Source organism: Erinaceus europaeus, chromosome 8 (assembly GCF_950295315.1).
Source record: "Erinaceus europaeus chromosome 8, mEriEur2.1, whole genome shotgun sequence".
NCBI classification, from domain to species: domain Eukaryota; kingdom Metazoa; phylum Chordata; class Mammalia; order Eulipotyphla; family Erinaceidae; genus Erinaceus; species Erinaceus europaeus.
The window spans coordinates 123508570-123523612 of NC_080169.1; the positions used below are offsets into that span (position 1 = coordinate 123508570).

At 49.5% G+C, this 15043-nt stretch overlaps 1 protein-coding gene across 8 annotated transcripts in view; it reads right to left on the minus strand.

Annotated features, from left to right (window-relative positions):
- The window catches only part of KMT2C (lysine methyltransferase 2C), a 146194-nt gene that overhangs the window by 117438 nt on the left and 13713 nt on the right, over window positions 1-15043 (minus strand). For all 8 annotated transcript variants that reach the window (XR_009551263.1, XM_060196824.1, XM_060196823.1 and 5 more), the window contains exon 3: window positions 4645-4807. Coding sequence is in view for 7 of the 8 variants with exons in the window: in XM_060196824.1 (XP_060052807.1) it covers window positions 4645-4807 (163 nt within the window). In the remaining variant the exon portion in view is untranslated. The remainder of the gene's footprint in view (window positions 1-4644; window positions 4808-15043) is intronic.

Sequence of the window (15043 nt, forward strand, 5' to 3'; positions counted from 1 at the left end):
CGACATCAAAAACAACAACAGTAGTAACTACAACAACAATTAAAAAAAAAAAAAACTAGCAAGGGCAACAAAAGGGAAAATAAATAAATATAAAAAATAAAAAATAAATTAAAAAGAAGCTTTCCCCCTGCAGATGGGAACTGGGGGATTGAACCTGGGTCTTTGCTTGTGGTAATGTGAGTTAAATGGGTGTCTACCGCCTGGCCCCTGGACCTCCTTCATGTGTCACTAGTGACCTCCGCAGCCCAGCCGCCTCTGTACCCACCTGCACCCGAGTTCTCTGTGGCTCGGGTTACTGTGCTGTCTACTTCCTCCTGGTTTTGCCCAGCTTCCTCCTCCTCCCCCCCATGTGTTCATCCTCTGGGAGCTGCAGTCTCTCCAGTCTCTGAGGATCTCACCCCCGCCCAGGCCTCTGTGGTCCCACACGGTCACACAGGCTTCCGCGTCTCACGGCACCAGCATATTTCTGTCTCTGTGTCACCAGCCCCACACTGCTTTCCTTCTTTCTTTTTTTAATAAAATTTTTAAAACACTTTTCAAAATATTTTATGGTTTTTTTTTTTTTTTTTTTTTTTTTTTGCCTCCAGGGTTATTTATCTTTGGGGCTCTGTGCCTGCACTACAAATCCACTGCTCCTGGAGGCCATTTTTTTTTGCCCTTGTTGTTGCCATTATTATTATTGTCATTGACGCTGTCATTGTTGGACAGGACAGAGAGAAATGGAGAGAGGAGGGGCAGACAGAGAGGGGGAGAGAAAGACAGACACCTGCAGACCTGCTCCACCGCTTGCGAAGCGACTCCCCTGCAGGTGGGGAGCCGGGGGCTCGAACCGGGATCCTTATGCCGGTCCTTGCGCTTTAGTGCCATGTGCGCTTAACCCCTGTACTATCACCCAGCCCCCCCAATTTTTATGTTTTATTGATTTATTATTGGACAGCGACAGAGAGGCACTGAGAGGGAAGAGGGAGAGAGGGAGAGAGCAGCCCTGCTTCACACTTGGGAAGCTTCCCCCCTGCAGGTGGGGACCACGGGCTTGAACCCGGGTCTTTGTGCCCTGTGACGTGTGCACTTAGCCAGGTGTCTGGCCCCTCCAAACTTAAACCACAGAACAGTAATTAATTCTCAAGACACTCTTGGGCTTTCACCTCAACGCCCTTCTTCCCAACCAGCTGGGTAAGGGAAGTGCCTTCAGTGTCACCGTCGGTTGGGAACTCTGCCCTGCCCAACACAGCCGGCGGGCCACCAGACCTGCGAGGGAGCCCTGTCTCCGGCCTTCTTCCTCCTATGCACAGCAGGCCACCGCACTTGGCCTCGGCAGCTGAGGCCTTTTCCAAAGGGGTCACAGCTTACGGCTCTGCCCTCCTCGACATACAGGGCAATTTTTCAAAATGCTGAATCAAACAGCCGCGCTGTGCTTAAATTAAACCAGATCAAAGGGGCTGGGCGGTGGGATACCCAGCAGAGCACATGGATTACAGTACGCAAGGACCTGGGTTCAAGCCCCCCGTCCCACTTGCGGGGGGGGGGGGGAAGCTTCATAAGCGGTGAAGCAGTGCTGCCGGTGTCTGCTTATCTGTCTCTCCTCCCTTGCTCTCTCAATGTCTCTATCTGAAATAAACAAAAACATTGAATAAAAGAAAAGAAAATCTCATGGAGGCCACTATTTTTACCTTCCCCACTATTTTCTAGCATGTGGCAAAAAGCAAAAAGGAAAGGCCCCCTCTGCCCTCTTGCCAACGGGATCTCAGAGCCTGCTTGCTTGCACCCAAGCTCCCTCCGCTATGGCCCCGGCCAGTCCAGGAAGGCCCCCAGGAGCCCTGGCGTGTTTCGGACTACCTGGCGTCACCACACACGAATACCCGTCTAGCTGCTGCGGTCACTGTCTCCATAGGCTTAGTAGAAATGGCTGCAGGACCCATTGCAGCACCGTGCCAGGAACGGGCCACACCCGGGTGAGCACAGCACCTGTTACTAAGTGCAAAGACCCAAGTTCAAGACCCTCCACCCCCACCCCCATGCAGAAAGGAAGCTTCATGAGTTGTGAAGCAGTGCTGCAGAGAGATCTCTCTCGCTATCTCCCCTTCTCAAAGTCTCTCTTGTCCTATCAAATCAATAAATTAGAAGGAAAAAAAGCAATAGAGCCCCCAAAGAAAAAAGGTTTGCTGCAAACAGTGCCCTGATCGGGGGAGGGAGAAGACACATGCAGAAGTCCTCCAGCAACCTAGTGGAGGTGATGTGTAGGAACGACGGACAGCTTCAGTGCCGACGAGGAGCGAATGGATGTCCTCAAGGCAGGGACACATGAAGTGTGAAAAATAATCATAAGACTTGGCAAAAACTGGAATTCAGAAAAGCAGCAAAAGGGCCCAGGTGGACCCAGGTTCCAGCCCCTTGGGCCCAACCTGCAGGGGAAACTTCACAATGGGTGATGCTGTGCAGAGGCGTCTTTCTCTCTCTTTCTCTCTCTCTCTCTCTCCTCTCTTAATTCCTCTCTAATGATCGAATAAAATACAGTAAGAATCTCAGAACAGCAGAAGCGATGGGAAGAGTACAGCTAGTCTGAGAGGGTGGCTCGCACTCCAGGTCAAGGCGGTTCCGAAATGACGTCTTGTACGGACTTTCACCTTCACCAGGAGGCAAAGGAGGGGGCACACTCTGAGTGTGAGCCAGGGAGGCAGGGACTGAAGGCAGACGGCATCGGGGGAGCAAGCCCGGAGGGGGGAAGCAGAAGGGTGAGCTCTGGACCAGGTCACACCCCGCACGGCAGCTGTGAGGAGAGAAGATGGGGGTGGGGGGGAGACGACAGCAAGGGGGCCTCTCGCAGGAAGACGGTGCCTACGGAGGGAGGCAGGCTGCCTCGTGAGCAGGCTACTCCCGCCAGAGGCCAACAGCCAGGCTTCCCCCTTGCCCAAGCTTCCGTTCCTGTCAGGGCACGCATGCTCTGAGCCATCACCTAGCAGAGAAGCCCTGGGGTGTTACCAGAGAGACTGACAGAGGAGGCAGGTCTGCGTGTGGGAGGGGCAGGGGGTGTTGGGGAGAGGCTGGGGGGCCGGGGCGGCACTGTTCACAGGACTGACAAGCTCTAGTCTACCAGCCAGAAGTCAGCTTTGATGGCTGGCATCACTGCTCGGGGTGTAGTGAAGTGATTCAAACAGGAGGCCTAAAGTAAGTAACAGCAAGGCGACTTCTGTGTGGCCGCCCCTCTTCCTCCAGAATTTAGGATGGCGTGATCTAAAACTAAACACCCCTAGTGGCCTAAACACAGGCTGAAACTTTGGTTTACCTTAGCTACGATTGGTGTATGCGTAGCGGTCAGGGGCAATGTGCTTAAATATAGTTTTTAAAGAAAGATTCTAACTGAAGATGAAATTATAATATTGAGCAAAGATAAAATTACTCTGGACCCTGTATTTGAGGTTACTTTAGTGTAAGCTTTAGTGGGTATGTTTACACTTCACAGAGATTAAAAAAGAGCCTCTGTTAGCATTCCTAAGAAACAAGTGAAAGTTAACCAGGAGCTGACATAAGAAAGCCTGACTGGAGAGCTGGGCGGTAGCGCAGCGGGTTAAGTGCCCGTGGCGCAAAGCGCAAGGACCAGCCTAAGGATCCTGGTTCGAGCCCCCGGCTTCCCACTGTAGTGGAGTCGCTTCACAGGCGGTGAAGCAGGTCTGCAGGTGTCTGTCTTTCTCTCCCTCTCTCTGTCTTCCCCTCCTCTCTCCATTTCTCTCTGTCCAACATCAATAACAACAATAATAACTACAACAACAATAAAAAAAGAAAGAAAGGCTGACTGGAGAAGCATCAGAGGCACTTCCCAAGCTGAGTCCACTGGGAGAGAGGACCCCACAGCAGGGATGCTCGCCGGACACCAAGTAGGAAAAGATCGCTGTTCGGTGACGGCTGTGCCATTCTGTGTAACAGACTGGAAACTTTGCACTGAAATATAAAATAGAATTTGGGAAGGAAATGGGAGCAAAATCAAACGAAGGCTTCTAGGCGATGAGGGCAGAGGAATGGAGACGCGGTATTAACAGAGAGCCCGCCGGGCTGCCTTTATGATTTCCAAGTATTTGAAAGCGGCTGGTGATCCTAGGAGTGTCCATCCTGAAATGACACCTGAGAGACTCATCGGTCTCGGACCGTCTGACTTCTGGACTGAACTATGAGCTGCATATGCAGCCACGAGGCCCGGCATAACACGCGCTTGAGGGTGTGGGGCCAGCTGAGGTGGGGACACCTTCTGCAGCAGTTCACCCTGGCCCTCAACACTTAGGGGACCTGAACCTGCAGGTTCCCAGCCGACATGCAGGGCTGGCAGAATTAAAAAACAAACAAACAAACAAACAAACAAAACAAACAAAAACCCTCCATCTTTCTACAGTGGTATCTATTTTGGAACCGAGAACACAGAACACAAGTCATTGTAGCTTTGTTTTGTTTTTGTTTCCTTAGTAAATAATGCTTGGGATAAAACTCCATGTTTTTGCTGCCCCCACCCCACCTCTGGCAAAGACCCCAGCCCCCCACACCCCCGCTGCCACATTATCAACGTCCTGTAACAGCAGAACAGCTTTTCACAGAGCGCAGTGGTGAGCAGGGCGCTTACAGCCTTGCTGGCTTCCGGGGGACGGGAAGCGGACTTACATCTTTCCGGCGCCCGGTCGATGTGTTCGGGACAGAGCAGGAAGAAGCGCTTGGAGTCCTGGAAGGTGCCGGCGCCCGCGGCGCAGGGGTAATGGTACGTCCGCGGGCATTGGTCTTCACAGCATCGGATAGTGGCTCCAAGGTGCTTACAAAATGCACATCGCTGAGAGGGGCAGAGAGGAGAGACATGGCGCCATGAGACCAGGGAAGGTAGTGCGCACACTGGGGCTAGGAAGGCGTGTGCGTGTGTGTGTGTGTGTGTGTGTAGGGGTGGGTGAGCTGGCACAGGGCACTACAGAGCAGCACCAGAGAACCGGCTAAAAAACACTAGGCAGGAAGGCGGCGGGTTTGGGGCTCGGGAGAACAGGGCGCCATCCCCTCTGCCAAGTTCAGGGTGAAGAGTTCACTGTTTGTTCCCCCGCTGTCGTACCGGCCTTGTCCAAAATGTACAAGTAGACACACTGCCAATAAGGAGTGTGGCTTCATGTTTAAGATTTCTTTATTTATCTGTGGGGCCGGGCGGTGGCGCACCTGGTTGAGAGCACCCATCCCAGTGCACAGAGACTCTGGTTCAAGGCCCCGGGCCCCACCTGCGGGAGGGAAGGGAAGTGGTGGAGCAGGGCTGCAGGTGTCTCTCTATCTCCCCTCCCCTCTCAATTTCTCTGTCTCTATTCAAAATAAATAAAAAATACAATATTTTTCAAAGTTTTTTTTTCTTTTCTTTTTTTATTAAATTAAAAGGAAGGGAGGGAGAGACAGAGGCAGAACGTAAAAACTGGAGCCTCACTCTGACACATGCAATGTCGAGAACCAAACTGGACCTGGGGTTTGAGAGTCCAGTGCTTTAGCCACTGCAGGACCTCCTGGGCTGTGAGCAGAATGACTAAAACGCAGGCTTTTCTGGCACAGAGCTCAGGATTTGTCTGTGTGAGGTCTCCGTCTCTATCCCACATGCCATATAGGCCAGAGCTGAGCAGTCAGTCCTCTCTCTCCAAGTTCTTAAAGTTTTTTTTAATATTTATTTATTTGAGAGGACAGAGAGAAATTGAGATGAGAAGGGTGGAGAGAGAGAGAGAGAGGCACCTGCTGAAGCGCAAGTGACCGTCCCCCTGCAGGTGGGGACCAGGACTTGAATGTGGTTTCTTGAACTCAGCCAGGTGCGCCAATGCCCGGCCCTGGAGATGTTCAGGTCTGAGCCTGAGGTTGAAGACCTGGCTCAGTGGGTAGACAGGCGGCATGCCTGGCCGTGTGCAGACATGGGCAGTGCCCAGCGAGTGCCATGCTGGGACAGCTCTCCTCCCCTTTCAGTCTCGCCAGCAGAATGGAAAGTGGTCTGGAATGGTGAGACCAACCACGTGTGAGGTTCTGACTCCGGAAAGTAAGTAGGCTTCCAGTTGGGTGTCACCTAAATGTTCGAATCCCACCAATGAACACAGAAAGGGAATGTGCACTGGGTATAAGCCGCTTATTCTCAAAGATCGGGGTGGAACAAATTAGCCTACCACAAAATCAGTGAAGATATATCGAGTTAGTAGACACACGCATGCACTCACTCACTCACTCACTCACTCACTCACTCACTCTGATGTGGCGGGGGCCGGGTCTGCACACTGCCATTCCGCCAGCTCCCTGCCGCCTCTTCTCAAGAGTGAACGGTGAGGAGAAAGTCTCCAGCTCACTGGTGCGGGCAGCCGGTGGGGTGTGTACGGTCCACAAGGCCGCCCGCACCTCCCTGGCTTTCTGGCGAATCCGCACTCCGTCATGTGTTGGTGCCACTGCCTGGTGTTGGAGTGCCCTTTTCAGCCTGATCCAGGACCCAGGCCATACTGTCCCCCCCCTTCCTTCCTTCAGGACTATGACTGGGGCTTGGTGCTAGCACGACAAATTCCCTGCTCCTGACAGACATTTTCACATTTTATCGGCTAGGACAGAGAGCCACTGAGAGGAGGGGAAGACAGAGAGGGAGAGAGAAAGAGAGACACCTGCAGACCTGCTTCACCACTTGTGAAGCGTCCCCCTGGCAGCTGGGGAGCCGGGGCGGGCAGGGTGCACAAACCTGGGTCCCTGTGCTTAGCTGGGTGTGCCACCGCCCTGCCCATACACTGTCCTGGTCTCTGGGGCAGTATGGCTGATGCTGGGCAGAGAACAGGGTGCTCAAGTCCGTAAGTACCAGATGGACGGCACTCTCGGCGCTCCCGAGTGCGAGGGGCCCTGAGGGAGCGTAGCAGGGACAGACAAAGTCAAACAGAACCTTTTTTTTTTTTTTTTGACAGGGTGAAACAGATAATGAAGAGGGAGGGAGAGAGAGAAGGAGCGACACCTGCAGACCTGCTTCACCGCTTGTGAAGGTTCCCCCTGCAGGGGGGACCAGGGCTTGAGCTCGGGACCTCGAGCACAGCAACGTGTGCTATGCCGACCTCAGTGCCTGTGGAAGTCTGCACAGGACACCACGCAGCACCAAGCCTTTCCTCCTCGCCAGCTGCCATGTGGGCTGTTCCCATCGCAAAAGCTTAGTGTCTCTTGTATCTACTTTGAGTAGTCAACAAAACCACTGTTTCTTCTAAATCACTCAAACACAATTTTATTTGTGGCATTTTAATTTTATATAACTCCCAGGCTGGGTAGACAGGATAGTGGTTCTGCAAAAGACCTTCATGCTAAGGCTCTGAGGTCCCAGGTTCAATCCTCAGCACTAGTGTAAACCGAGCAGGGCTCTGGCATTAAAATAAATCCACAGGGGCTAGGGAGACACAGCAAGACAGTCAATGCAAAGGATTTTTATGCCTGAGGTATCAAGGTTCAATCCCCAACACCACTATAAGTAAGAGCTGAGCTGAACTCTGGTCTCTGTCTCTCTCTCTAATTAAAATATATGTATATATCTCCCCCAGCAGTCCATATGCTGGAAGACACCCACAGCCCCATGACTGGGTTAAGGGGAAAAGATTCTCTTCACCGAGGTATACAGTGACCAGCTTCTTTGTCGCTTTCTCAAGGACATATGATTTCTTCACAAGACAGTTGTTTTCTCGTGGGTAACACGGCTTTGCCCAAGCTGAATGTATTCTTACATTCTAACTTCCCAGAGCAGAAGCCAGAACTGACGTGCGTGGCACAACGCCCAGTGATGCTCGGAGCAACCTGACGCCAAACTGAGAGCGCCAAGGCAGTGCTGAGGGAGGACAGTGCACTGACAGGACCCAACTGCTGAAAGCTTTTTTTACTGATCTGCAAAAACCCAAAACGTTACCTAGTTTCAGGCGGCAGCTCAGCGGGTTAAGCGCATGTGGTGAGAAGCACCAGAACCGGCCTAAGGATCCCGGTTCGAGCCCCCGGCTCCCCGCCTGCAGGGGAGTCGCTTCACAGATGGTGAAGCAGGTCTGCAGGTGTCTGTCTTTCTCTCCCCCTCTCTGTCTTCCCCTCCCCTCTCCATTTCTCTCTGTCCTATCCAACAGTGACATCAATAGCAACAACAGTAACTATAACAACAATAAAACAACAAGGGCAGCAAATGGGAAAATAAATAAATAAATATAAAAAAACTAGGGTCATCTGCAGGAAATCGGAGCTCGTGCAGCAGGTTTTTTTTGGGGGGGAGGCAATACAATGATTTTGCAAGTAAAATATAATGACTTTTATGTAAGTGCATAATAAGGGAGCAAAGTCATTTAAATCGCTCTTCCTCCCGATGTCTTATCATTTTAGAAACGTCAACATGTTCTCTTAATCATATCTGCAATGGGAAATGATACGTGACATTAGCTAAACCACGAGGGGAACTCCTGGAGACCACCCAACGCACTCATTCCCAGGAGCATAAAGATCTCAGGGAACAAAGGCAGGAGAATCGAAACCAGTGAGTGCTCAGACCCATCTGTTCTAATTCCACAGCTAATGAAAGGCAGTTGGCATTGAGAGACTACGTATATGTCATATGCAGGCTGCAAATATCTTTTGGAACCAGATCAAAAGCATTGGTAGAAAAATCTGTAGAAAGTGATCACAGGGGACTGCTCTAACGTCAGCACACACAGACACACACACACACACACACTCACACTCACACACACTCACGCCACATCTTAGAAATCAACTTACAAATTGACTAGCAAGTACAAAATGAGTTAATAATCGGGGAGAGGAGGGTAAAAGGCTTTTAAGTGGCTTATTTGGTGGGTTAGAGCCAATACTGTAACTCCTAGGTCACACATTTTCTGCTCCTCTAGTTGTCGATGATGACAGGAGAAATGCTGAGGAAGAAAAGTGTCATGCCACTTTTAGACACTGGATGCGTTCAATGCCCACCCTAAAACAAGCTAAGTGAGACTCATACAGTTCAAGGACCTTCCAAAGTTTTACTCCCAAGACAAACCTATCACCCACTCACACACACACACACACACACACACACACACACACACACCACGTTACATACGCAGAATACAACATCATTTTAGAGACTCTGTCTAAAGGTGAGTCGCCAAACACTAACAGGAAGCTTAAGGCTGTCAGAGTCGAGTCATTAGCTGCCGGCTATTCCGCGCCAACTACGGCAATGAGCTTTGTGTTCTCTCAGCAATAAACCCTTTCTTGAAACACCAGACCAGACTTTTCTTCAGCTTTTACTAAACTTTGCATCTTCTGAAGCAGCTGTGATTCCTCCAGAATGTGGTGAATAAAGAGCTAACAGGCAGGGGGATACGGTGACGATGAAAACCGATCCATAAGGCTGTCTCTGTGTTTAACAAAAGCATCCAAAGGAGAGACAACAGAGGGATTGTAAACAGAGGTATCGTCCTAGAAGAAAAGGTGTAAACACAAACAAGACTGCATCATTCAGGACAAAGCGGGAAGACCTGGAGGGGCACACTAAGTGGAATAAGTAAAGGTCTGCAGGAGATCGCTGTGGGGTGGCTGTTGCCCGGCAGGTATACGGAAAACTAAAATAAACAGACTCGCTAAACAAGTCGCCAAACTGTCCGCGACTTCGTGAGAACTCTGGTGACGATTAGCAAGACGCAGGAGCGGGGGCACCAGATGGTGGTGGTGGGTGTGGAGACCTGAACACACATGGCAGTGAAACTGTACCCCTGAAATCTTACAATTTTGCAAGCCACTATTAAGTAACAAGAAGAAAAAACATTGTTATTTTTTTCTGAAAGTAAATATCTAACCTAGAAGGTTGCTACTGGTTAAGCAGTCTCCATTCAACAAAGGAGGGCTGGACAAGGGGCTCGGGCTGCACCCCGACCTGTACGTGCACCCCGGGATGTAGCTGTGAAAACCTCTAAACAGAGAACGCCAGCTTCCCAAAGAGATGTCTCATGTGCTCAAGGATACAGGAAAAATTCACACACACACACACACACACACACACACACACACACACACACAAACACGCACATACAACAATGAAAGGAAAGAGAGAAATTAAACGAAGTTATCTCTTTTTTTTTTACATATTTATTTATTTCCTTTTTGGTGCCCTTTTTATTATTGTTGTAGTTATTGTTGTTATTGATGTCGTCGTTGTTGGATAGGACAGAGAGAAATGGAGAGAGGAGGGGAAGACAGAGAGGAGGAGAGAAAGACAGACACCTGCAGACCTGCTTCACCGCCTGTGAAGTGTGACTCCCCTGCAGGTGGGGAGCCGGGGGCTCGAACTGGGACCCTCACGTGGGTCCTTGCGCTTTGTGCTACATGTGCTTAACCCGCTGCGCTACTGCCCGACTCCCGAAGTCATTTCTTAAAGCAGAGAAGAAATCACCTCTCCAGCATTAGAGCATGAAAATAGACTCACGTGAAAACCTTCCAAAGTCTAAGCAGAACTTTGGAACTAAGAGTCCATAGATACCCAAAGTGAATTAAAGCACTGAGCGAGAGGAGAGAGAGAGAGAGAGAGGGAGAAGAGAGGGAGGGAGGGAGAGAGGGGGGAGAGAGAGAGGTAGAGAGAGAGGGAGAGAGAGAGGGAGGGGAGAGAGAGAGGGAGGGAGAGAGAGAGGGAGAGGGAGAGAGAGAGGGAGAGAGAGAGAGGGAGGGAGAGAGAGGGAGAGAGAGGGAAAGAGAGAGAGGGAGAGAGAGAGGGAGAGAGAGAGAGGGAGAGAGAGAGGGAGAGGGAGAGGGAGAGAGAGGGAGAGGGAGAGAGAGGGAGAGAGAAAGAAAGAAAGGGAGAGAGAGAGGGAGAGGGAGAGAGAGGGAGAGAGAGGGAAAGAGGGAGAGAGGGGAGAAAGGGAGAGAGGGAGAGAGAGAGGGAGAAAGAGGGAGAGAGGGGGAGAGAGAGGATGAGAGGGAGAGAGAGAGGGGGAGGGTGAGAGAGAGGGAGAGGAGAGGGGGAGGGTGAGAGAGAGGGAGAGAGGGGGAGGGAGAGAGAGAGAGGGAGAGAGGGGGGAGGGTGAGAGAGAGGGACAGAGAGAGGGGAGAGAGGGGAGAGAGAGAGGAAGAGAGAGGGGGAGGGGGAGAGAGGGAGAGAGAGATGGAAAGAGAGAGAGGGAGAGAGGGAGACAGAGAGAGAGAGGGAGAGAGAGATAGAAAAAAAAGGACAATGTACTTCTGCAAGTACATATATTTCACCTTTCGTGTGTGTGTCTTTCTGTGTGTGTGTGTGTGTGCGTCTTTCTGTGTGTCTTTCTGTGTGTGTGCGCGTGTGTGCATCTTTCTGTGTGTCTTTCTGTGTGTGTGTGTGCGTCTTTCTGTGTGTCTTTCTGTGTGTGTGCGCACAAGACTAAGTGAAACAAACGAAAAGCCAGGGAGGAAGGAAGCACAGGTTAAGCTATCAAGAAGAAAGGGGGCTTCGCAGTAGGGGCCGCAGAGAAAACGGGGTCGGCCTGACTAGCGGAGACAAAGCTCACAGTGAAATCACCTTTACGTTAGCGTGCAGATGCCCAGGAGAAATGACTACTAAAATTTATGAACCTAATAAATGTCTCTGTCATATAAAAGTAAAACTGAGTAGAAATACATGGACAGACTAGACTAACAGAGCTCTCCGAAAGCAAGAGGTTACATAGAAAAGAAGTGAAGAATTCAGTGACCATAAGCAAGTCTGGCTAAATCTTACATATAAGCAGATGTCTACCTTCCAGAGACAGAGACCTATTCAAATGTGCATAGCATTTTAAAACTCATCATACACAGGCATTAAAAACCCACACATTGGGGGCCTACAGGGAAGAAGAAGCACAAAAGAGGCTTTTAAGCCACTGAGCTCCAACTCAGGGATTAAAATAATATTGAAACAACTGTCAATTTCCACAGCTGTGAGCCCTTTAATTACCTTACTTAGACACCAGTCAATCCAGGCAAGAGTGATCAGTAATTTGAAAAGTACTGAGAGAGGAACCTCAGAACATACTATATACAGTGGTTAAACCAACAAGAAGAAATACTGGAGAAATGAACCAGAAGAGTCCAGCTAAAAGCCCCCCAAAGGCTGAAGCACAAAATAATGAGGTCACATCCAAACACTAGTTAAGGAAATACTCACAGGAGTGAGTAAAGAGTTTGAAAGAATTGTCATCAGAAATGCAGAAACAACAAGTGAGACTCTAGAAGAAAATACTAATTATCTCAAGGTCATTAGAGAGCTGAAAGCTGAAATAGCTAAGAACACAACTAGCTGAACAAGCTAAAACAGTATCAGAACAGGGTAACAAAATAGATCAACTCCAAAAAAAACAGTAGAGGGGAGAGAGAGACTAGAATAAATGGGGCTGAAGACAGAATTACCAAGGTCAAGGACGAATTAGAGACAACTGAAAAAGAAGTAAGAGATCGCAAAAAGAGATTAAGAGATGCTGAAAACAACAACAGAGACCTATGGGATGATTTCAAAAGAAAGAATATACGCATTATTGGCTTACCAGAGGAAGAAAGAGAGGGAAGGGAAGAAAGCATTCTTCAGGACATCATAGCTGAAAACTTCTCTAGTCTAGACAACATCAAAGACATAAAGATTCAAGAAGCCCAGAGGGTCCCAAACAGAATTAACCCAGACTTACTTAAAGACACCAAGACAGGTCACACTTAGAATGGAAAGGAATAAGGACAAAGAAAGGATCCTGAAGGCTGCAGGAGAAAAACAAAGAGTCACCTACAGAGGAAAACCCATAAGATTAGCAGCAGACTTCTCCATCCAAAATAAATACGTCGTTTGAAAATAAATGAAAGGGGCTGAGGAAACAACACAATAGTTCTGCCGAAAAAAAGGAGCTTGCGCGTGCCACTAAGGTCACTAACGGACTGACTCTGCATTACTCACAGGGTGGTCAATCTGGTCTGATTACGATTCTTTTTTTATTTTTTACTGTTTTCTTTTTATTAATTCATTTTTTGGATACAGACAGAGAAACTGAGGGGGGTGGGGAAATAAGAGAGGGGGAGAGAGAAAAAAACTTGTAGCACTGCTTTATCACTCGTGAAGCTTTCCCCTGCAGGTGGAGGCTGGGGGCTTGAACCCGGGTCCTTGTGCATAGGGGTGACATGTTCGTGCTCCCACCTGACCCCCCTCCCAAGTTCTGTTAAAATGAATCTTCCCTGTTGGTAGCAGAAAGGAATGGCAGAGATATTCAAAGCTCCCAAACCTACAGACATCTTAATTTGCAGCTCTGAGACTCCTAGCAAACGGGGCCAGGTGGTGGCGCACCTGGCCGAATGCACAAGGACCCGGGTTCGAGCCCCTGGCCCCACCTGCAGGGGGAAAGCTTTGCGAGTGGTGAGTCAGTACTGCAGGTGTCTCTCGTTCTCTCCCTATCTCTGCTGTCTCTGTCCAATGAGTAAAGATGACCCGCTGAACACGTGGAGACTCGCTAGACAGCAGCAGCTGACAAACAGAGCAGTGACTCAAAGCCCTGCACAACGACTCCCACATTTTAAACAGTTCTGTTTACACCGAGCTTACCTCACTCAGTGTCTCTCATACACGGCCGTATGAAACGGACACGGTAACTATTTTAAACTCTTCCATAGAAACGAAGAAACGAAATGACAATCAGCATTCCTGGCCCAAGCGTTCTGAGCACAAGTGAGCCCTCTGCCTGCTGGGTCAAGGGACTCGTCAATGACTGTACTGACAGCAGCTGGCATGAGTCAGGAGTCCTGACCGTGTGAACGCTTCAGAGCTGTAAACTTTAACATAGCCATAAACAGAAACAGGAATAAATCTGACAGTGTATTTTAAATAAACAGTCCACGATAACAGAGAACCGAGAGAATTCAAGTGATCAAGACAATTAACGACCAGCACTGGAGTTGTAATGTCAAGGTATCCTGGGTGTATGAAAGCAAAGTTAACACATGATAAAAGTGTGTGGACGCTAAAAACTGAACAGCGACACTTTGCAGATGTGCACAGTCTAGAGAAGACATAAAGTCAGCCAGCAAGATATGCTTATAGACAGGATTCAGAGATCATTACTGTATCCCAGTGAGCAGGCGAAAGACTTCACAAAAGCATGTCACTCAAGTCCAGCAGCCACCACTTTGGGTGGGTACTGTTGCTCATATGCAAAGCACACTCACACACACACACACTCACACATACACACACACACACACACACACACAAACACACACACACTCACACACACAAACACACACACACACTCTCACACACACACTCACACACTCACACTCACACACACACTCACTCACACACACACTCACACACACACTCACTCTCACTCACACACACACACTCACTCATACACACACTCACACACACACACACACTCACACACACTCACTCTCACTCACACACACACACTCACTCATACACACACTCACACACACTCACACACACACTCACACACACTCACTCATACACACACTCACACACACACACACACTCACACACACACACACTCACACACACACACTCACTCATACACACACTCACACACACTCACACACACACTCACACACACTCACTCTCACTCACACACACACTCACTCATACACACACTCACACACACACACACACTCACACACACACTCACACACACACTCACACACACACTCACACACACACACACACTCACACACACACTCACACTCACTCACACACACACTCACACACACTCTCACTCACACACACACACTCACTCATACACACACTCACACACACTCACACACACACTCACACTCACTCACACACACACTCACACACACTCACACACACACACTCACTCTCACACACACACACACACTCACACTCACTCACACACACACTCACACACACTCACTCTCACTCACACACACACACTCACTCATACACACACACACACACTCACACTCACACACACACTCACTCACACACTCACACACACACTCACACACACTCACTCTCACTCACACACACACACTCACTCTCACACACACACACTCACACACACACTCACTCACA